The 23510-nt window shown below is 41.8% G+C and overlaps 1 protein-coding gene across 2 annotated transcripts in view; it reads left to right on the forward strand.

Annotated features, from left to right (window-relative positions):
• Positions 1–18255, forward strand: part of PARP8 (poly(ADP-ribose) polymerase family member 8) — a 124113-nt gene extending 105858 nt beyond the window's left edge. The window contains exons 16-26 of one of the 2 annotated variants that reach the window (XM_059833757.1): positions 72–197; positions 1738–1803; positions 3137–3204; positions 3570–3618; positions 4441–4553; positions 4710–4782; positions 6697–6766; positions 12977–13053; positions 13989–14058; positions 17436–17520; positions 18153–18255. In XM_059833757.1, coding sequence (XP_059689740.1) covers positions 72–197; positions 1738–1803; positions 3137–3204; positions 3570–3618; positions 4441–4553; positions 4710–4782; positions 6697–6766; positions 12977–13053; positions 13989–14058; positions 17436–17520; positions 18153–18255 — 900 coding nt within the window. The remainder of the gene's footprint in view (positions 1–71; positions 198–1737; positions 1804–3136; positions 3205–3569; positions 3619–4440; positions 4554–4709; positions 4783–6696; positions 6767–12976; positions 13054–13988; positions 14059–17435; positions 17521–18152) is intronic. The other variant, XM_059833756.1, reaches the window with a different exon arrangement.
• The last annotated feature ends 5255 nt before the right edge of the window (positions 18256–23510 follow it).

Here is a 23510-nt window from a genome sequence, read left to right on the forward strand (position 1 = left end):
GTAAAAAAAGCAGACTGGAAGATACAATATGAAAGTACACGTGTTGAATAGATATTTGTCTTTATCCCTAGGTGGTTGATCTGTTGGTATCCATGTGTCGATCTGCGTTAGAGTCACCTAGAAAAGTTGTCATTTTTGAGCCATATCCTTCTGTAGTTGATCCTAATGATCCTCAGATGCTGGCCTTTAACCCCAGGGTAAGCAGTTATCTTTCATTATGTTTTTAGTCGGTTTTAGTTGGTTTTAGTCACGCATGAGATTTCAAAGCAAAGCCTTCTTCTGGAGGAGTCTCCTTTACTTTAAGAGATATAGCTCCAGAATATAGCACAAACGTGTGACTATTTTCAGAACTTTGTAGCTTTTTTAATTGTCTCTGAGAAGGTATTTGAGAATAAACTGTGAGTTGCATTCAAAGTTATGCGGAAGCCAAGAAATTCTTTTAGGGTTCAAATTCTAGATGCAAAATTTTATATTGTTAGCGTCTTTCTCTCAGTGTATGCATTAGACACACAAAAAAAAAGATTGCCTTTGGGAGGTATAGACCTTGTAAACCAGGGGATTTCCAGTCCATCTTTTTATTCTTAAAGTGGTTATTGGTGTCTTCTCATTTTCTCTTTGCAAACATTTATGTCCTTAAATGTAATGTTATCAAATGTTGACATAATAGTTGAGTTTTGTACAAGCATCCATTCTGAAGTAAAGAATTGTGTTTGGACTACTTGCTCCTCAGGCTGCAAGTACTGCCTCTCAGAGAAGCCCTCGAGAAGCCATGAACTATTACATCTCACTTGAGCCATCCCCAAGGGCATAAATGAGAACTATGGATGTCCTGCATTGGGATGCATTTCACTTTTTGCAACCAAAGGCCAGTTAGTAGTGGTTCTTCCTCAGGAAGGGGCGAGTGTCTTCTGTAGCATGTGGGAAGAAAGACTTGCCAGGAGGTGCTTGGAAGGGGGCTGATGAGGAGACAGCTAGTCTGGTGGCTAGGCAAGGCGGGAGTTTGAAGCAGATGAGGGAATATGAAAAAGGGTCACACCAGAAGAGGAATGGAGAGAGCCCCTGGCCTGGCAGGGCTCACACCGCCTCCTCCCAGCTTCTTGCCAGAATGGGCGAGGTGAAAGCCCATGGGCAGAATTTGGCAAGACCCAAAGATGGGGAACAGTGAAACTCCTGAAGGTAACATGACATGTGGAGCTGGTGAAGCATGGACTGTTAAGCTCATTCACTCAGAAAAGATGGAGCCATCTGGTAGTGGTTCCCAAGCAGAAGGTAGGCAAGGACCAGGGTGAGACAGAGGGACAGCTGAAGGACCTCTGATGTTTTATAGAGATGTTAGCAAAGTAAACACATCTGTTTATTTAGCATTTTATTTAAAATCTATTTGGTCACTGCATTATTTAACTTAATAGCATGTTGTCCAAATAACTGTCAGAACCTGTGTTTAGTTACAAATATTTGTTTTAAAAGTGAGCTGATTTTTTTAGTGTATTGGAGTTTCCAGTGAAACTCAAAGAAAAACCATCATGATAATACTTTTTCAGGGAATTTTCCTGGACTATGAATGAGAGAGTCTGTGTGTGAGGTGGAAGGAAGCTATTGGTTAGAAATGTTTCAAGGGATTGGTTTGCTGAACATTCGTCCTAGCTTTCGTTTTACACACACTCGAAGAATTCAGGGTTTTGTAGAGCCAAAGACTAATATTCTTTTAATCTATTTGCTTATTTTATGCTACATCAGAAGAAGAATTATGACCGAGTCATGAAAGCATTGGACAGTATCACTTCTATTAGAGAGATGACACAGGTGAGTTTAAAAATCTTTACCTAACTTAATCACTATTTCTAGAACTAGCAAAATGTTTGTATTGCTTGCCTGTTATGGGTGGGGAAGTCAGTAGTATCATCTCTTTCCTATAGAGCTGTAATAATATTAAAATGTGTGTTAAAACCAACAAACCTAGAGTATCTATAATGGCAGTCAAATAAAAGTAATGAAGTAGAATTCAGATCTTTTGAAGTTTAAATAAGAGATAATAACAGCAGCATGGGACATTGTAATGAGAAAATCACTAACTGCTGCATTTCTGGAAATACTGAAGCCAAGCTGGGCCTTTTATTTCCAAAGCAAAAGAAATTGATTTTGTGACAGTGTTCTGAATGATAGCTTTATTTCTATTATAGCAAAACACTTGATCAGCTAAGTATGGTTGGGGACTTGGAAGGTTGGGTTTCTTGGGATTACGACCATATGACTTCTCAATATTCACAGTGGGACAGAATCTAATAGCTGTACTTATGTTTATTGTTAACACTTCCTTTCCCAAACAGCCCAGCTGATTGTAACTTATTATTGAAATCTCTCCCATGCTTTTCCAACTGTTATATAAATGTAACCTCACAACAGTTTATAAATCTTACTCTATATGAATTCGTAAAGTACTTTGGGATTCTGGAATGAAGAATAAGGTATATAGAGAGGAGTAAAATAAATAGAAAATTAAAATTCACATATTTTTGTTACTTAATGTAACATCTTGTAAAAATTTTAAAAAATTTCTGGTACCTAGTGTAATGTCTTTTAAAAAGAAAAATAACCACCATTTTGCTTTTTCTTAATGTTAAAATAGTTCTTGGACTGAAGAGTTTTAATGGGATGCTTTGCACTGTGGTTGAAATCAAGAAAGGTTTTCAAAGGGATTGTAAGCAGATACAGTATTTTACTTTACCAGTTTATACCATGAAACAGTTAAAAAAAATGGAGTGGATTATCTTGGGGTATTTTGAGAGACTTAGTTTTGTGAAGTTCCAGTCCAATTTCTTAATCCAAGAGCTGAACATAAATAGACATCTTCTGCCGTTCTCCCTGAGATCACCAATGTTTGCTATAATATACTAATTTTGATGCTAATTATATGGTTATTATTTTACTCCAGGGAAACTAATTGCTATATTAATTCTTGTTGTTGTCAAAACACGTTTATATTTATACAATGCTAAATGTCAGTAAAACTGTGATTTAAGCCTAATAATGAGTCCCATGTATTCCTTTTAATAGATGAAATCATGGGTAATGTAACATATAAAATTTAACCTTATGATTTCAACTAGAATTAAAGAACATAATTACTCTTTTCTAGGCACCTTACTTGGAAATAAAGAAGCAGATGGATAAACAAGACCCACTTGCACATCCTCTTCTACAATGGTATAAAATTGACTCACATGAGATGATAATTATTAAAGTACCAATGTTTAATGAATAATTACTTCACCAGTGTAATTTGGTATAAGCTCACCCTAAGAGTTAACGTCAGGGTTGACATTTGCAACTGCAGGTGTTTCTGGACTGTTTGTGGGCCTCATCTGGGCCCTCTGAAAACACTGTAAAGTCTCCAGCTTATTTTTACAGCCTCTGATCTCATTTTCTAGTCAAGATTTGGTCTACTTCCATCTGATAGGTTCAAAGGCCTACAGCTGGGTGCTTTGTGGTGGTCATTCATAACACGTTTTTAAGAAGAAAAGTTCTGTTTGGCTACCATGTCTAATACATCTAACTGTTTCTTATTTTAGGGTTATTTCTAGTAATAGATCACATATTGTGAAGCTACCGGTGAATAGGGTAAGTGCCTGTGGGTTCTTTATTATTTTCTCATTTCTCATGGCTCATATTAGCATTTTAGGTGGGTGTCTCCTAGCCAAACATAGGTGTTTACACTCAAACTAATCACATGGACTCCATTAACAGACAAGGGAGAGAAATAGGCAGTTTCAGGTCATGACTCACAGAATCATGTTGTGAATATCTAAATTAGGTCAAAGGAATAATGCTTAGAAAAATCCTGTTTGAGGTGAGTAGCTCAAATACACATGTCTACCTTTTAGTCATCTGAGATTGGGTGAGAATAACTTCAGTATTTGCTTTGTTACCATATAGAATATTAGATAGAGAATTGTACAGAAAGCAGCGCACACAAACACAATGTACCAGGAGATCTGCATATAAGTACACCTTAAAAAGAGTATAGCTCTTGATTTTTAGATGGATGGTGTTGAGGTTCATTTCTGAGTATGTGTGCCTCTCATCCTCTGATTAAGGGCATAGTAATCTGCAACATTTCTAATCTGAACCTTAATTCAAAGTCAGCTCTGATCAGAATACCATGATGAAATTTTTCAATTTAATTACTTTAATAGAGCCATATTTGGCTGAAATCTGTTTCAGAAACTTCTGTATGTTTCATAAACTGAAAGACATTTTTACTGTTTGATTTCAGGTAAAAACTATGGTAATGAGACCAATTTCAGCTTAGTTCATGTAGTTATTTAGATGCAACTATGTATTGTGTGAAACAGCATGGTATCTTAATAACTACCATTATGGAAATACAATGCTTTTGTGTTAATCAACTTCTTTGCACTTGTGCACTGTTATATTTTACAGCAACTAAAGTTTATGCACACTCCCCACCAGTTCCTACTTCTCAGCAGTCCACCAGCCAAAGAATCCAATTTCCGAGCTGCTAAAGATCTCTACGGAAGTACCTTTGCATTTCAGTAAGTACATATATTCATATTAATCAAATGTTATCAAAATGCCATGCTGGTTTTTTATTGAGGTTTACAGCTGTGAATTTATTGTTTTAAAGGATTACTGATTTCATTTTGCATTTTACACTGTGGAATTTAACGCTTTATTTTTCATTTTTTCAGTGGTTCACACATTGAAAATTGGCATTCCATCCTGAGGAATGGCTTAGTTGTTGCTTCCAATACGAGGCTGCAGGTAAATAGTAGACTACATAGACTTCACCTAACCTGTTCATGCTTGATTACATACTAGCTTAGGCAGGTTTTCAGGGGGTGTGCTTCTGTGTTTCTGGTATTCATATAGGTGGAAAAAAGGATGATTTCAAATATCCTCTTGTTTCCTGGGAAAGGTACTTTGCTACTTTTCTGATGCGATTAAAACAAAATAATGTGTGCTAAAATGGCTAGAAAATCCCATTGCTATAATCAGTGTTTCAATTTTACATTGCAGAGCAGCACCTCCAGGAGGCTTAGCTCGGTACTGCTTAAAAGCAGTCGGGATAAAAATTTGGAGCTACATAAACTATCTCCATCTTATAGGATCCAAAAGCATACTACATTTACAGGAACTGGGTTTACAGCATCTTCTTGCTCGTTTCCTTGGGAATGGAAATATGAGTGTACTGGCCAGGAGGGAGCTATAGCAAACTTCAGTTCGTTTTCTCAGACTGAATCATCAGGAGACCACTATTGCAGAGCCAAGTAGGCGGTACCAGAGGGACAGAGTATTTTAGCATCATGGTTTTGACAGCTTTTCCCCAGAGTCCATGATACCTTACAGGAGGATCCCAGGGTGCTGAATAAGGATCAGGGTACAAAAGATGCTGAAAAAAAGGAAATGGAAATCTCTGCTGTTCCTCTTCCCAAGAAAGCAGGATTTACACACCAAAATCCACCAAAGTAAACCCCTTTGTTTATGCTTATTTTTTTGTTGAGGGTTAAGATACTGGGCATAGGAGGAAGCAGTAAAGCCCTGTTTTATACAAATCATCAGTTTTAGAACTCTCACACACCTAAGGCATATCCTGAGCCCCGCTCATCCTATTTAGCCCCGTACCAACCAGTCAGGAAAAATATCTACTCACTGAGGATCCTATACAACATTGTAGGACCTGGAGGAGTGAAAGCAGGTTTGCACATTCCTATGAGAGCTCTGGCACATTGCAGAGACAATGTAAGTATCATTGGGTCAGAGGAAAGAAATAAGAGTATGACTCTGAAGCCCAGAGGTTGTAACATTTACCTAGGTAGGAGATACTCTGGGTTCTCGTTTGTGCTCCAACAACTACTTGGTGTGTTTTCTTTAAAGGGTTTTGCACATAAAGCAGTCAGTCCTTGGTGGACAAGTGAAACCCATACTGCTCCCTTTCCAGACAAGAAAATGACTGCAGGGCTAATAAAAAGTGCTCACTTTTGTTGTTTAGCCCAAGCTTCATCACATTGAACAGTCATGTTGGAGAAGAGTCTTTCCTGTCCTCTATTCTTTTCAGACAGCCGGTAGCTTTGTGGCTAAAGCACAGTCCTGCTGTGATGGGATATGCATGTCTGAATTGGCTCAGGCAAAAGCTTGATTGAACCCATTCCTCCAGTACTCAGACTGAACTAGTGACTAAATTTTTCTGTATCATATGACCAGTGTCATCACCATCTCTTTATTTCTTACCTTAAAGAAAACAAAAGCAACTGTTGCTGCTGTTGTTTCACAGAGGCTGGCTTAGGCTATGCTTTCTGCCAAGGTGTTGATGTGAGACACATGCTGAGCTTGCTCAGCCTTGTTAAGACTGAGGTGTATTTGGCCATGTACAGAAGTACTCTCTGTAGGCATCCTCCATGGTAATGTTAGATTTAAAACCAGAAAATGCGATTTTATATATAAATCTGATGTAAAATTACATTTGGGCATTTGGACATGGTTTCCTGAATATATAGTATTTTAGTTGTATATTAGCAGCATGATTTTTTTTAAAGACTTCTTTGAACACCATTTATTACCAGGCAATAAATTAGTGCAGTAGGGCAGTTGCTTGTCGACATTACAACCTGTTTCTATCATTATTATTTTGTCCAGATAACTAAATTAATGTTAAACAATCATTCTGTTCTTTTTCAGCTCCATGGTGCAATGTTTGGAAGTGGAATCTACCTTAGTCCATTGTCAAGCATATCATTTGGTTACTCAGGTGATATTAATAAATCACTCTAAAGTTGGAGAAACATAGGGGGGTATCTTAGTCTACTGCTTTTCTCACCAGCTTCACTGTTTACAACACTATTAAATTTTATCTTTGTCCACCAAGATTTAATTTATTCAAAGAAGAAAATCTAAATTCCCTTATTAAATACCTGTCTTCATTTTCCAAGGTGCTGAGTATCTTGAAACTGTGCTTGAAGTAAATAGTAGCTAATACTGGATGCTGTGTGTAATGGAGCAGGTCTTGATTATGCAGTGGAAATCCAACTTTGATTTTTTTGTTAGTATCTGCCTAAATCCATCTAATATTATGGATCCATGGGGTTTTATGACCTGATCTGACAAAACAAATATTATTCATCAATAGGCATGTTCAGCTGTGTATATTTAAGAGTATTCCCAAATATCACCATGTCAGGATTACATAGAAAGTACAGGACAGTGTGTTTATTTTAGCATGAGAAGGGGAGGGAACATAATTTGTCCCACTATTAAATCCAAAAGTGAGTCATGCCAAGTTCTCCATATAAGAATTAAATCATAAATAGAAGCATAATAGAAACAACATACACCAACGTGTATATTAAGAAACTTAAGAGATTTTAAAATAAGGTGAATTTTTCCTTTAGGTATGTTTTATTTACCATTTCCTCACATATGAAAGTACTGGTATAGTTGAATGTGTGTTAGTGTGCATGTAGATAATTCTGAGACTTTTAGTTATGCTTTCTGATTTTCAGTATTTTTAGGTAATGTCACAATTAATTTTAAGAGCTCAGCATTTTTTACTGCTATTTATTGAATTTCTATATCAATAATCTCTAAATGCACTTTTAGCTTTTCAGAGATTACACAAGTATGGAAGCTTTTTAGGACTCACTAAAAGTGCAGATTGCAGTATCATTATCTAACAAAATGCCCTTCTTTTTGGACAACACTGCTTTGTCAGCTTTAATGTGTTTTTTCTCATCTTTCTACCTTTCTTGGTCCCTTCCATCCAGTCTCCTCCAGAAAGGAGGCCTGTGTTCCTATGAAGTATGTAATACTTGATGCCAATAAAAAACACGGAGGAGTCCTACACTCCCTGTTCCTTCAAAGAGTTAAACTTCCCCATAATTCAGTCTGTGTTTGCAAACTGCCAAGAAATATGGGATACTGGAAAGGCAAGGAAGCCTGTAGCAGTATACAATACAAGAATTTTGTATAAATCAACATGAGGGATATAAAAGAGATCTAAGGCACAAATATAGGTGTTTAGATTTCTGAGATGGAAGTTGGATCCAGTGTGACTGACAAATAATTCAATACTTTTACATATAGATAAATTGATTAATCACAGAATCACAGAATCACAGAATCACTACGGTTGGAAAAGACCTGTAAGATCATCAAGTCCAACCTGAAAAAAAACAAAACAAAACAAAACAAAAAAAAAAAAACCAACCAAACAAAAAAAAAAAACCACAACCCCACAAACAACCCACGCAAGCCAACCACCACACAACAACAACAAGGCACAACACACCAAAAACCAACCCACCCAACACCACACAGCACCATGTCCATCAAGCTACATCCCACAATGCCACATCCACACGCTCCTTGAATACCTCCAGGGAGGGTGACTCTACCACCTCCCTGGGCAGCCTATTCCAATGTTTCACTACTCTCTCAGTAAAGAACTTTTTCCTAATGTCTAGCCTGAAACTCCCCTGACGCAACTTGAGGCCATTTCCTCTAGTCCTGTCACTAGTCACTTGGGAGAAGAGACCAACACCCACCTCTCTGCAACCCCCCTTCAGGTAGTTGTAGAGAGCGATAAGGTCTCCCCTCAGCCTCCTCTTCTCCAGGCTAAACAACCCCAGCTCCCTCAGCCGCTCCTCATAAGACTTGTGTTCCAGACCCCTCACCAGCTTTGTCGCCCTTCTCTGGACACGCTCCAGCACCTCAATGTCTTTCTTGTAGTGAGGGGCCCAAAACTGAACACAGTATTCGAGGTGTGGCCTCACCAGCGCCGAGTACAGAGGCATGATCACCTCCCTGCTCCTGCTGGCCACACCATTTCTGATACAAGCCAGGATGCCGTTGGCCTTCTTGGCCACCTGGGCACACTGCTGGCTCATATTCAGCCAGGTATCGATCAACACCCCCAGGTCCTTTTCTGCGGGGGAGCTTTCCAGCCACTCGTCCCCAAGCCTGTAGCGTTGCCTGGGGTTGTTGTGGCCAAAGTGTAGAACCCGGCACTTGGCCTTATTGACCTTCATCCGGTTGGCCTCAGCCCATCGATCCAGCCTGTCCAGATCCCTCTGCAGAGCCTTCCTACCCTCAAGGAGATCAACACTCCCTCCCAACTTGGTGTCGTCTGCAAACTTGCTGAGGGAGCACTCTATCCCCTCATCCAGATCATCAATGAAGACATTAAACAAGACCGGTCCCAAAACTGAGCCCTGGGGGACTCCGCTTGTGACCGGCCGCCAGCTGGATTTCACCCCATTCACTACAACTCTCTGGGCTCGGCCATCCAGCCAGTTTTTTACCCAGAGAAGAGTGTACCTGTCTAAACCACGGGCCGCCAGCTTCTCCAGGAGAATACTGTGGGGAACAGTGTCAAAGGCTTTGCTGAAGTCCAGGTAGACAACATCAACAGCCTTCCCCTCATCCACTAGGCGGGTCACCTGGTCATAGAAGGAGATCAGGTTGGTCAAGCAGGACCTGCCTTTCATGAACCTGTGCTGGCTGGGCCTGATCCCTTGGGTATCCTGCACGTGTCCCGCGAGCGCCCTCAAGATGAGCCTCTCCATAACCTTCCCCGGCACCGAGGTCAGGCTGACAGGCCTGTAGTTCCCCGGATCCTCCTTCCGACCCTTCTTGTAGATGGGCGTCACGTTGGCAAGCCTCCAGTCATCCGGGACCTCCCCCGTTGACCAGGACTGTTGATAAATGATGGAGAGCGGCTTGGCAAGCTCCTCCGCCAGCTCCCTCAGCACCCTTGGGTGGATGCCATCAGGCCCCATAGACTTATGAGTCTCCAGGTGGCATAGCAGGTCGTTAACTGCTTCCTCCTGGATCATGGGGAGCCTATTTTGCTCTCCATCCCTGTCATCCAGCTCAGGGAGACGGATACCCTGAGGATACCTGGTGTGGCTGTTAAAGACTGAGGCGAAGAAGGCATTAAGTACCTCAGCCTTTTCCTCATCCTTCGTGACAATGTTCCCCGCCGCATCCAGTAGAGGATGGAGATCCTCCTTGGCCCCCTTTTTGTTGTTAATGTATTTATAGAAGCTTTTTTTGTTGTCCCTCACAACCGTGGCCAGGTTGAGCTCTAGCTGGGCTTTCGCCTTCCTAATTCCCTCCCTGCATGACCTAACGAGGTCCTTGTATTCTTCTTCACTTGCCTGCCCCTTTTTTCAGAGGTGGTAAGTTCTCTTTTTTTCCCCGAGCCTCAGCATAAGCTCCTTGTTCAGCCAGGCCGGCCGTCTTCCCCGCCGGCTCTTCTTACGGCACAGGGGCACTGCCTGCTCCTGCGCCTTCAAGATTTCCTTCTTGAAGAAGGTCCAGCCTTCCTGGGCCCTTTTGCCCTTCAGGACCGTCTCCCAAGGGACCCTCCCGACCAGTGTCCTGAACAGGGCAAAGTCTGCCCTCCGGAAGTCCATGGTAGCGGTATTGCTCACCCGCCTCCTTACTTGGCTAAAAATTGCAAACTCTATCATTTCATGGTCGCTAAGCCCCAGACGGCCTCCGACCTTCACTTCTCCCACCAGACCCTCTCTGTTCGTAAACAGCAGGTCAAGCAGGGCACCTTCCCTTGTAGGCTCTCTTACCAGCTGCGTCAGGAATTAATCTTCCACACACTCGAGGAACCTCCGGGACTGTTTCCTCTCAGCTGTGTTGTACTTCCAGCAGACATCCGGTAAGTTGAAGTCCCCCACAAGAGCAAGGGCTTGCGACTGTGAGACTTCTGCCAGTCGCTTGTAGAACGCTTCATCAGCTTCTACGCCCTGGTCGGGTGGTCTATAACAGACCCCCAGCAGGATATCCGGCTTGTTGGCCTTCGCCCTCATCCTTGCCCATAAGCATTCAACCCCGTCGTGACAATCATCCAGCTCTATACAATCAAAGCACTCCTTGACGTACAGAGCCACCCCACCGCCTCTCCTTCCTTGTCTGTCCCTCCTGAAGAGCTTATAGCCCTCCATCGCAGCACTCCAGCCATGCGAGTCGTCCCACCATGTTTCTGCGATGGCGACCACGTCATAGCTGCCCCGCCGCACGATGGCTTCCAGCTCCTCCTGTTTGCCGCCCATGCTGCGTGCATTGGAGTAGATGCACTTGAGCTGGGCTATCGGTCTTGCCCCCGACAATGGCATGTCACCCCTAGGCTCACCTCTGGGTAGCCTGGCTTCATCCCCTTCCCCCTTCGAGTCTAGTTTAAAGCCCTTCTGATGAGGTTTGCCAACTTACGGGCAAGGATTCTTTTCCCCCTTGGGGACAGCTGAACACCGTCTGCACTCAGCAGGCCCGGTGCCACGGAGACCACCCCATGGTCAAAGAATCCAAAATTCCTCTGGTGGCACCAGTCTCTGAGCCACGCGTTGACCATGTTTGCTTTCTTATTCCTTTCAGTGTTCCTCCCCGCCACTGAAGGGATTGCAGAAAACACCACCTGCGCACCCGATCCGTCAATCAGTCTCCCCAGCGCCTTAAAGTCCTTCTTCATCCCTTTCATGCTTCTTTGCTCTATCTCCTTGCTGCCAACCTGCAAAACTACCAGCGGGTAGTAATCGGTGGGCCGTACCAGACTGGGGAGTTTCCTCATGACCTCCCTCACCCGGGCCCCAGAGAGGCAGCAGACTTCCCTGTGGGTTGGGTCAGGCCGGCATATTGGGCCCTCCGTTCCCCTCAGGAGGGACTCACCTACAACAACCACCCTCCTTTTTGCCTTGGTAGAGGTGGTTGTGATGCGTGGGGCAGGCTGTCTCGCCCTAGGCAGCCCCGCAGATGGACTTCCGTCCACGTCCTCGTTAGCCTGGCCCTCAAGTTCCAGAGCCCCATATCTGTTATGTAGGGGCAGCTGAGAAGGTGAGGGTGAGGGAGGCCGGGAGGGGATTCGCCTGCGGCCCCGAGCAGGGACCTTTTTCCATTCCCCTTCGCCTCCTAGGTCCCCTCCTTCTGCCTGGCAGGAAGAGGGTAAGGGAGCCTCTGCTTCTCGTGGAGCCTCCATCTGCTGCCTTTCCCTCAGGGACGGTAGGGCACGGCTCCACCAGTCTATCTCCCTCTCGCACTCCCTGATACTCCTCAGCCTCTCCACCTCCTCCTTCAGCTCTGCCACCAGGCTGAGCAGATCGTTCACCTGGTCACACCGCACACAGGCGTTGTCTCTCTGGTCCTCCGGCGCCAGCAACAGGCTCAGGCACTCCTGGCAGCCGGAAACCTGGACAGCCGCGTGCTTGGGCGGGAGCTCCGTCTGGGTTGCCACATTCCTTCTGGCAATGGCTTTCGGCTGAGTGGAGACCATGGCTGGGCCTCTTCTGGGGGGGCAGTGACCACTCGTCTGGAGAGCCTTCAGAGCCAGGAGGGCAGGACTGCGCCCTGCCCGCTCGCCTACCCTGCTCGCCCTGCCTGCGCGAACTGACGCGCAAACTGACGCGCCATGCCCTTCTGACGCGCCACGTCCTGTTTGCCCGCCACGTCCTGTTTGCCCGATTAAACCGAGATAGAATTTAAAACTTTAAATAAACTACTCTTAAAAATTAATTAGACTTTTAATAAGTCTAAATAAAGTGTTAAAGATTAATATCTAAAGTTCTTTCTCTCATGATTTTACTGTCCCACCCACAGTAAATCAGACTGTGTTACTTCATCCTAATAGGGTCAGTTAGACTCAAAACATGCTGACATGCAACTCTGTTAAGCAATGACCTAAGAGCATTCCTGAGCTGAATTCAATGGCATTTATGCTCATGTTTATCTGCTTTTGCACCTAGTTAATGCTAACTTGACTTTCCTAAGGTCTTTGCAATAAATGCAGGTAATTTGCAGGGTTAAATTGAGATATGCTATGACAAAGTTAACAAGCTTTTTTGGTGCCATGCAAAGGACTGTGATTCCCACTGTGCTACCTGTTTCATTCTCCATACTTAACTTTGCTTATTATGGTATTTATATGCCAGGGTATCTTACATTATTTTAATATTCCTAGGGATGAACAAGAAGCAGCAGAAGGTGTCAGCTAAAGATGAACCAGCTTCAGGCAGTAAGGGCAGTAATACATCACAGGTACAGTACATCAACCATCTCTGGAAGATTTATGGCTTTATGCTTGGGAACGTGATAGCTGAAAAGGAGGTAATATTCCCTTTGTGAAAGCTAACAGTTATATTTTATTGAATAAAATCAACAACTTCAGAGGCTGCAAACATGGAATACAGCCCCACTGCTTTTAGTAACAATTTAAGGAGTATACTGCAGGTCTTGTGCCCTTCTTTTCCAAGCAGAAGAATTTAGGAAGAGAATGAAAATGAAATACAGATTGCATGATGACCCTTAGCAAGCCCTTGCTTTCTGAGTTCTAGACTTGCAGAAGAATGATGCAAAAGGAGAGTGGTTAGTGCTGGAAAATAAATAGCTTTTCATTTATAGCAAGTTAATTTTTCTTTTTCATGGTTTTTACATATTAAACCATTACAAATCTGTTTTATCTAAAGCAAACTCATAGCATTTATGTGTAGGGCTAAATTTTGAGAAAGAAATCTTACATCTCACTCCATAGTTAACACATAGAAACTACAGAATAATATGACTTTGGAGAGAGATTGGGATGTAACAGCACAAGCCCTCAGAAATGGGAAGGCCAGTAAAATATCAAGGTAGTGACCAAAGAATTGGTGATCAAATGCACCTTTTTTTTTCTCTGCTATCAATTTGTTTATCAGTAACACTCTGATATTTCTAATAATATTATTCATTCTGTAATAATTAGGAACTCTCTGGATAACAGAGTTCAAATCCCCCCTACAACAATCCAGACAAATAATATAAAAGTTTTTAGAAATTCTATTACATTTAGAAATACAATAGAAATGTTTTAGGAAGATTGCTTCTATGTTTGTTTATTAATAAACCACTGAAAACAGCAGCCCTCTCCTTTTTTACTTTTTCACTCAGTTTCCCTTACTGCACTAATTAAGTTTTTTCGTGTTTTTACATCTCAGTCACAGAAGAAAGGACAGCAGTCACAATTTTTGCAAAGCCGTAACTTAAAATGCATAGCCTTATGTGAAGGTAAGCTGAAAGCCCTTGATAAGCTGTTTTAGTCATGGACACAGTGTTACTGGATGCAAATCAGTGAGATCTTTACACAGAATCACACAGAATCACTAAGGCTAGAAAAGACCTGTAAGATCATCAATCCAACCATCAACCCAACACCACCATGCCCACTAAACCATGTCCCACAATGCCTCGTCCACACATTCCATGAACACCCCCAGTGACGGTGACTCCACCACCTCTCTGGGCAGCCTGTTCCAATGCTTCACCACTCTCTCAGTAAAGAAATTTTTCCTAATATCCAGCCTAAACCTCTCCTGGCGCAACTTGAGGCCATTTCCTCTCGTTCTATCACTTGTCACTTGGGAGAAGAGACCAACACCCACCCCTCTGCAACCCCCTTTCAGGTAATTGTAGAGAGTGATAAGGTCTCCCCTCAGCCTCCTCTTCTCCAGACTGAAGTCTGGAGTTCCAATATTGGTTGGTTTTAGGTAAGAGACTGCTGGTAGGCATACAAATACTGCTTAATAGCTGACCTTTATATTTCAGTTCAGAATGTTTCCCTCTTCGAACAAAACCTGTAACACAGGCTGAATTTTCATGCAATAATCATATGCACATAGCGACTGATTATCTGGTCTGTCTTTCAAATGTGATCACATTCCTAAGCCATCAAGATAACCCAAATCGTGGCCTTTACTTGAAATGCTGACTTCTTGCAAGCCCTTGACAAATGCATTAACACCTAAAAGTCAGGAAAAACAGCTTTCCTATTGAATTTCCAAACAATTTTTCACTTTTGAGCCAAATATACTGTTCATTTGGTAACCTCTGACTGCTTCAGAAATTTTGTGAAGTTAAAATCCAGTCCATACGAGCAGTCATTCTTGAAATACTCGGCTATTCTTTTAATAACTAGTGAAACCACAGCAGGTTTTGAGAACAAAGAATTATGACATTTGAACAAGAATTGTACCAGCAATTAGTAATTAATCTCATTGGTCAAACAAAAATAAATTATATTAAACTCAGTTTGCCCTTCATTTGGAGCATTTGTTTATTTTTAAAACTAAAAATTAAGACAGATGGTGGAAAAGATGTTATTTCAAGGTAGAAGCTTTAAGCTATATGTGCTACTTTTTAATATATGTATTTTTGAGAATTTAATATGATTAAGCAGATGTCAGTCAACATGAAAATGCAATTTGATCTAGACAGAAAAATACGTAAGTTCTAAAACTTTTGGAAGAAGATACAATTTACTTGGCCTTTAATGCCTGAAGTTTCTAAATAAAAATTACATCTTTCACAAGGACTTTTCACCCATGTCATTCTTTTCTCACACTTATTAATGGATTATTGATTGTATAAGGGTGAATTTTAAATATTTGGTAAAATATATTTTACATCACTCACATTCACTTCATTTTACTGTGAAAAGAGGTGTTTAGGGTAGGAGGTTAATATAGATTTTAAATACAATTAATTACAAGAGATAAAATTTAAAAATTCCAATTCATAGAAGAAATGGTATAAAAATTGAATATGCATTTATTCATGGTAGTGTTAGAATAGAATAGAATAGAATAGAATAGAATAGAATAGAATAGAATAGAATAGAATAGAATAGAATAGAACAGGACTATTTCAGTTGGAAGGGACCTACAACGGTCATCTAGTCCAACTGCCTGACCAATTCAGGGCTGACCAAAAGTCAAAGCATGTTGTTAAGAGCATTGTCCAAATGCCTCTTAAACACTGGCTTGAGGCTTCAACCACCTCTCTAGGAAGCCTGTTCCAGTGTTTGACCACCCTCTCAGTAAAGAAATGCTTCCTAATGTCCAGCCTAAACCTCCCCTGGCGTAGCTTTGAACCATTCCCATGTGTCCTATCACTGGATACCAGGGAGAAGAGATCAGCACCTCCCTCTGCACAGGGAGGTCCCCTCCTCAGGAAGCTGTAGAGAGCAATGAGGTTGCCCCTCAACCTCCTTTTCTCCAAACTAGACAAATGCAAAGTCCTCAGCCGCTCCTTACAGGACATGCCTTCCAGCCCTCTCACCAGCTTTGTTCCCCTCCTCTGGACGCATTCGAGGACCTTCACATCCTTCTTAAATTGCGGGGCCCAGAACTGCACACAGTGCACAAGGAGAGGCCTCACCAACACTGGATACAGCGGGATAAACACCTCTTTTGACCAGCTGGTTATGCTGTGTTTGATGCACCCCAGGATGCGGTTTGCCCTCTTGGCTGCCAGGGCACACTGCTGACTCCTACTGAGCCTGCTGCTGTCGACCAGAACCCCAGCTCCCTTTCCGTAGGGCTGCTCTCCAGCCACTCCCCTCCCAATTTATACTTGTGCCGGACATTACTCCATCCTAGGTGCAGAATCTGATATTTTGGCTTGTTAAATTTCATCCCACTAATGACTGCCCAGTGCTCCAAGCTACCTAGATCCCTCTGCAAGGCCTCCTGTCCCTCAAGAGAGCCAACAGCACCCCCCAGTTTGGTATCATCAGCAAACTTGCTACTAATCCATTCAACTCCAGCATTCAGATCATTGATAAACACATTGAACAGAAATGATCCTAGAATTGAGCCCTGAGGAACACCCCTGGTGACCGGTCACTAGCCAGACGTAGCCCCATTCACTACAACTCTTTGAGCTCTGCCCTTCAGCCAGTTCTTCACCCAGCACACCGTGAACCTTCTTATCCCACAGTTGGACAACTTGTCCAGAAGGATGCTGTTTAAATACATTTACAGAAATCTTTCCAAATACAGATTGATGGTATAGCTTCTACCTAGCAATAAAAAGGTTTCTTTCCTGTGTGGTCCTCATTCTGCTGGTAAACAACCTATCATCAAATACATTGCTGTTTTCTAAACATTGAGTAAGTTTTGGCAAGCTTCGTGATCCCCTTGAGTCATAATTGCTACACTTAATTTTTAAACATATTTGGTAGTATTGCAAATCCCAAATTTGTCATATCTCAGTTTCAGGCTTTGTCTTTAACATCCTATTTTTGGCTCAGCCGTCATCAAACACAAATATGTCTGTTCCAAAGATCCTCCTTAACAGCCCTATGGCCATTTAAAGTCAGTTTTTGATAAATATACTTTTTCATTTTTCATTCCAATTAATAACTGGCTCCCATACATCAAGCATCTGTGTTTTCTGGAAAATATAACATATTTTGGAAACAAGAATCCAAGTTCATCTCCCTGTTTGTACTTGCAGCCAACTCAGTCTTCGCCACACCACAGACATGCAGTGGAAAACTACACATTCCCAGAAGGCTATTTGAAGTGTATAAAAAAGCAAATCTTTTAAAGCAGTATTTTCCAGGCATGTTTTCATCACTCTGAAATTTATTCTTTCCCTGATAGTGATAACCTCATCCGATCTGCACAAACATGGAGAGATATGGGTAGTTCCCAATACGGATCATGTGTGTACAAGATTTTTCTTTGTGTGAGTACAAAGGTTTTAACATTCAACTTCTGTTCATCCTAGACCTTCTTCCCCATGTTTCCTCCAACACTTGTAATTGAAGTAGATGAAAGACATTTCTTCCTAATTCTTTTCAGTATCACTTCATTTTTTATCTTTCTCGGTATTTACTTTTGTTAGTAAATGTATGGATAAGCTAGTGACAAAGGTTTAGTAGATGTTTTGTTATAGAATAAATGAATGGAGAGTTACTGACTTCTCCCACTCTACAGCATTACCTCATGTTACAGTAAGTCTATCCATGTATCATAAAATATGATTTCTATTTGGCTGTATGTTTTAAAGCTGATGAATTCATTAAAGGCTTCCTGTCTATGATGTGAGCGTTTCCCCTCTCACCTATGGCTTGTCCCCTTTGGGTCCTAGTGGCTTATTCAGCCTCAGGGTTTCAATGACAATGGCAGCCTTACCACCCTTCACTGTCTAAAGTTTAGCATCTGTATATAATGGTGAAGTGCAGCACAGCATTTTAGTAGAAACATGTTAACATATGAAATAAGCACTCTTGATTATTGAGTGAAACAGAGTTTGGGATGGTTTTAGGTAGATTAATAAAACACTAATTTGATTTTATTTTCTGTACTTTTTTTTAGTTATGAAGATGGTCAAGTGGGTGATACAAGTATAAATACACAGGAACCAAGCATTCATAAAGAGATTCTTCGAGTCATTGGCAATCAAACTGCTACCGGTTAAAAGGACCACTCTTATTTAATTGATGTGATTTGGAAGCCTTCCTCAGTCTCAAAGCTGGATTTTGAACTGAAGAAGATGCAAAAAACTAATTTATTATTATTATTCTAAGCAAATTAACCCTTTGAATACTTACTGTTTTCTTACTTAGTATTTCTTATCTCATCAAAATTCCCGAGATGGTACGAATTAGCAACTGTAGGGGTGCAAAATCTATTAATATACTACAACTAATAGTAATTAAACAGGCATTTGGGTTGCTCACAATAAACAGACTTTAAAAAGGAGTTTTGTGCTGATATTTTTATATTAAATTTCAATTGGAGGTTTTAGTACTGTATACTGGTATTTTAAATTTAAAATGACTGAATTATAAGTGAGAGAGAAGATTTTATAGCGGAGCACCTGTATTATGCAGGATACTTTGCAATAAGTAAAATATTCTCATATTTAAACACAATAAAAGGTTGTCGATCATGTCAAATTAAAGAGATTGGTTACATGCAGCTATCTTTAATTCATTTTATTTTACACAAATGCAGCTAGGGTTTAGAGTCAAAGGTTAAAACAACAATACATTTTTTATTTAATGAGTGAAACAAAGCAAAAAGTAATGAATGTGGTGGTGTATGTTTAGTTTTCTTTATCTTCTCTGGAAACACTGTCTTATCCATTAAGCAGCTCAGTTGCATTTTGTAATTATACAAGCCTAGCAAACATCTGGAAATCCTGAAGCTGTTAATTTCCTTTTTACAGATTTGGTTTCTATATACTACATTTTACAGTTTCTTTAGGTCAAGGTTCTTTAATGTTTTCATCTTAACTTCAGTGAAACTGCTCTGTGGTTAAATTTAGCCACATACTTAAAAGTATGTGCTGAATTAAGGCTTTTACATGATTGAGTTGATTGTTGGTACATTAGAAAATACAAACAAATGCAAAATTTTACTGATTTTCTCATGGTGAAATATTTTTATTAATTTATTCCTAAGGGAAAACAAAGCAATTCAAATCTCTCTGTCCTTTAAATTAACAACTGTTTTTTCCAAGTGAGCATGATGGCAACACAGGTAGGCAGGGGCCCAGTCTCCAAGGTGTAAAGCATATCCGGTGCCCTGGTGAGTGCCCTTGACGGCCCCCACAGTGGCTATCCTGAAGCATCAATCACACCCTTAAATATGGAAAGCAGTTCAACTTACCCATCTGTGCAACTATTACAGGCCACCTCAGAAAGCAAAAATAGAATCCTCTAGTATGTTATTTTTGTAATAAAGATACTGAAGCGCCAAATAACAAAACAACAGAGCACAAACATGTTTGTTTCTCTTAAGCAGAACTGCATTAGATATGCTGTAATGGGTGATTCCTTCTTTCTAGTTCAAGCTACACTCCCTTATTACTTGCTGCAGTTGGAGTTCCCTACAAGTGTTACTGTTAGTGTTACTGGGCCTAGGAGCACATACCTGGAGATGTATTTTAGCATTCTGGACTTACTTGTTGGGGACTTTCTGGGTTCACATCCAGACTTGTAAAGCCAATCCTGTTTGCAAATCCCCATTTTGCTACTGAATTTCTGTTGACTTTCTCCCCCATTTGGTGGACCCCTAACTTGAGAATCACTACTCTGATTGCTATCTTTTGTGTTGGGACGCAGGTTAACTTCTTGAAACAAAGAGGATTCCTGAAATTTGTCTTATCTACGTAAGGACTGCCTTAGGTTGTGTAACTGCACAAAATCAGCATAATTCCAAAGTGGAGCTGAAACCCTGGAATGACCATCTCTTTATAATTTCTCCTGCCATATGTGTCTGAATCACTATGTTTTGCATAACAAAAAGAAACTAGAAAGCAAGTCCACAAAGATATCCTACGTTGACTTTCTGGGCTGATAGTCCACCAGTCTGGGAGGCCTCCTCAAAAAACTAGGAGAAAAGAAAGATGACCATGAGTGAACTGGAGAAGCCAAGTAAGCAGTCATCTTCCCTGTCCCTTCAAGCTGCAGCAGGGTCACAAGTGAACCCCTTGAAGGAAGAAACTTGGAATGTAGCTATAGCAGTGAGTCAGCCTTGGTTTGCACGGTGGGGTCATGATACTGGCCATGCATGGTGCCATTGTAAGTACAACCACTGGAGAGGGGAGGGAAGATACATCTCTGCCCAATTTTAAGACTGCTCAGAGGTTTGTTTTAAATGGATGAGCCGGGGAATGGACAGTGTGGAGGAAAGCAGGGCTCTGAGGTTTATGGAGGCCTTGCTATTGTAAGGTGCCCACTTCAGGGACTACTGAGGCGACTGGCTTATGCACTGGGGAGAAGGAGGGTGGCCAAGAGTAAAAGGCAGAATGTGACAAGCGCAGGTGTTACAAAGCAGTGGGAGAAGACAAAACTGTTCAGGGAGAAAGGCACTTCTGAAGGGACAAAGGGTTTGCTGCTAGGAAAGGAAAAAAAAAAAGAGGAGCCACTACAAACAGGCAGCATTAGCCGCTCAGGTCCCACACAGTGCATGGTGGAAAAAGGGACTGGGAGAGTGAAGCTGCAGTGTGCGGAAACAGAGCCCATGGAGGTATGGGGCAGCACCATGCCCAGAGCAGCTGGGCCACCTGGGAAGGTGTCACGCTGTAAGGGACAGTGCAAGGACACAAGCCCAGTGTCACACACAAACAGCAATTGAATTAAACCAAAATTCACTTGCTACACAGTAACTAAGTCACTTTTTTCTTTAGCCAATGTATTAACAAGAAACTTCTTCCAAGGTATCATATTTTCTGCAGGCGAACATGAGTCTTCAGATCGTTTAACAAAGTATTATTAGTTCTCATCATTTTTAAAAGGCAAGGGCAAAGAGGGAGGTTCTTTGGGGGTCTGTTACTCAAAAATAAATAGCCCTTCCATAGCAAACTTCAAAGCTGAAACAAAGACTTTATCACCAAGAACTGGAATGAAAAAGCCCGAGGATGAGATTTTCTTTAAAGGATTTTTCCCTCATGGTTTTTTGCAAGGCTGGAAGTTGCCAAATTCTTCCAAATACTTACATTCACATGGATTCCAAGGGATGAAAAATAAAAAGCCTGGATCATGTGAGCAAGGACCCTGTGTTATCCCCAAAGCCCTTGCATTTCCCTTCCTCTGTTATGCACACGTATTGGTGATAGAGCAATCTTTATAACTCCTGCTGTAAAGGTATAGGCTTTTCACAGATAGCTTTTAAACAAAGAAAATAGAGCCCCAGGTTCTACTATCTCTCTTGGTAGAAATCTCGATGAAGCCATAGCTACCTAGCTGTAACTATGTCCAGCACAGAGCAACCAAGGGAATTCTTGGGAAAGAACTTTCTAACTTCTTCCTACATCCCACAACAAATTACAAGCCCTTAAATGGGGAAGGTTTGACGGAAAAACTGTGTTAATACCTTAATGTTGCACCCTAATTATGAATTGCCATATTTATACTTCTGTATATTTTAAACATTGAGAAAAGAATACAAAAAGATACTTTGAAACCTTTCTTGAGATTCAGGCAAATATTTAGCATTCAAGAGGTTAAGCAGTTTGAGTTATCTTCTCCTATGATATGAATCAGCATAGCTCTGTTTTCTTCATCAGTGCTACACTGTTTTGATAACCTGAGTCTTTGGCTACATGTTACTTATAAAATGGGCAGTTTGTATAATATACTCTGCTTAATATTTTACAGGAACTAGTCGATGACACTGGAGTTGTTTATGCTTATATTTTTCCTCTAAAGCCCTTGAAAAACTGTTACTGATGCTGTATAATTTTAATATTATAGCTGTTGGTACTAAAAATGCATCTGATGAATAATGCTAAGATTATGCTTTTATTAATACAAATATAAGATCACTCCAAGTGAAGACTTTGTACTTAGATCAATTATACTTTGCTTATAAACCACTTATTACTGTGGAAGCAGTTAGCATACTTCCAACATGGATGAGTACAAAGTGCAAAAAAACCCAAAAAGGGACAACTGAATGAAGAGATTCACGATTTAAAAAGAAACACTAAAAAAGCCCTAAACAAATATAAAAGCAGTACTTAAGCATTATATTAATTTAGATGGATTTCTTCTTGGCTCTAGAAAATGTAAGTCAGCTACAAAGAGTAGGAGCCGTGACTGACAGGGAGGTAATGCTACGGCAGCAAAAGCACTCTGTAATCTTAGCATTTTCACAACAGATAGGTTTGGGGCCTGATCCCGCGTTGTGCTGAGCACCCATCAGAGGTGCTGAGGGTCAGGCCCTTGAACAAACGCAGGTGGTTTTTGTACTAGTCATTCCTCACTCTCATGGTAAGTTTTTTAGAAACCGCTGAGGCGAAGGCCCGGTGCGATGGGGTCAGCGTGCAGACGCACGCGCGTCGCCTGGCCTGTAGGCCCACGCGGGAGTTGGCAGGACTCAGCTTCTCCTTGGCTTCGTGATGGCGGGACGGCAGCCGTGGTGGCGAGGGGGAGGGGGAGGAAGGGCTCGGGGGGCCACGGCAGACAGGGCCCGGCCTTGCGGTGCAGACGGGGCCCGGCCTTGCGGAGCAGACAGGGCCTGGCCTTGCGGAGCAGAGCTCCTCCGCCGTCTGCCAGCACTGCGGCAGCCCGGCTGGCGCTGGCCACGCGTCCACTCGTCTCTTGGCGCATGTAGGGCCTTGCAGTGCTTTATTTGCGAAACCAAGGTGATAATCTGGTGTCCTGCGCAATTTATTTGTTACAAACACTACCTCAAGGTGAAAGACGAGCCTGTTGACTACACTGAGCAAGGTCTGTTTGGAGAGTGATTAAGATACGTGTGGCACTGAAAGTTGTTCAGAAAGGATCTTGAGTCGAGTCAGCCAGGGCTGTGATGATAATAAAATTTATTCCTTAAAGCGCTCAGGAGCGGAGGGACACTTGCGCTTCAGAAGGGGATAAATAAAAACAGGAAGATTTACTCAAAGCAGGGCAGCGTTCTGCGTGCGCAGTGTCGTATAAAATGCACAAGTATGCCACCAGTAGTTTGAATTTCCGGACTTGGTTTTGGAAACGTCAAGTCTGAAAGCGCTGACCTCCTCTGTCTTTCCCGCGGTGGCAGTTTAGAACCCGTGCTCACCGGCTGGAGCAACAGCCACCGACAAGAATGGGGGGGGAATAAAACACCTTGAGCTTCTCTTTCATATTATTTTGACTGCGTGCTCCTGCTAACTTTTAGTCCGCGGCAGAATGGCTACGATGTAAATTACTACCCATTGCACTTTGCATTGGGGTTTTGTATACG

Source organism: Gavia stellata, chromosome Z, assembly GCF_030936135.1.
Source record: "Gavia stellata isolate bGavSte3 chromosome Z, bGavSte3.hap2, whole genome shotgun sequence".
In the NCBI taxonomy this organism is placed as follows: Eukaryota; Metazoa; Chordata; class Aves; order Gaviiformes; family Gaviidae; genus Gavia; species Gavia stellata.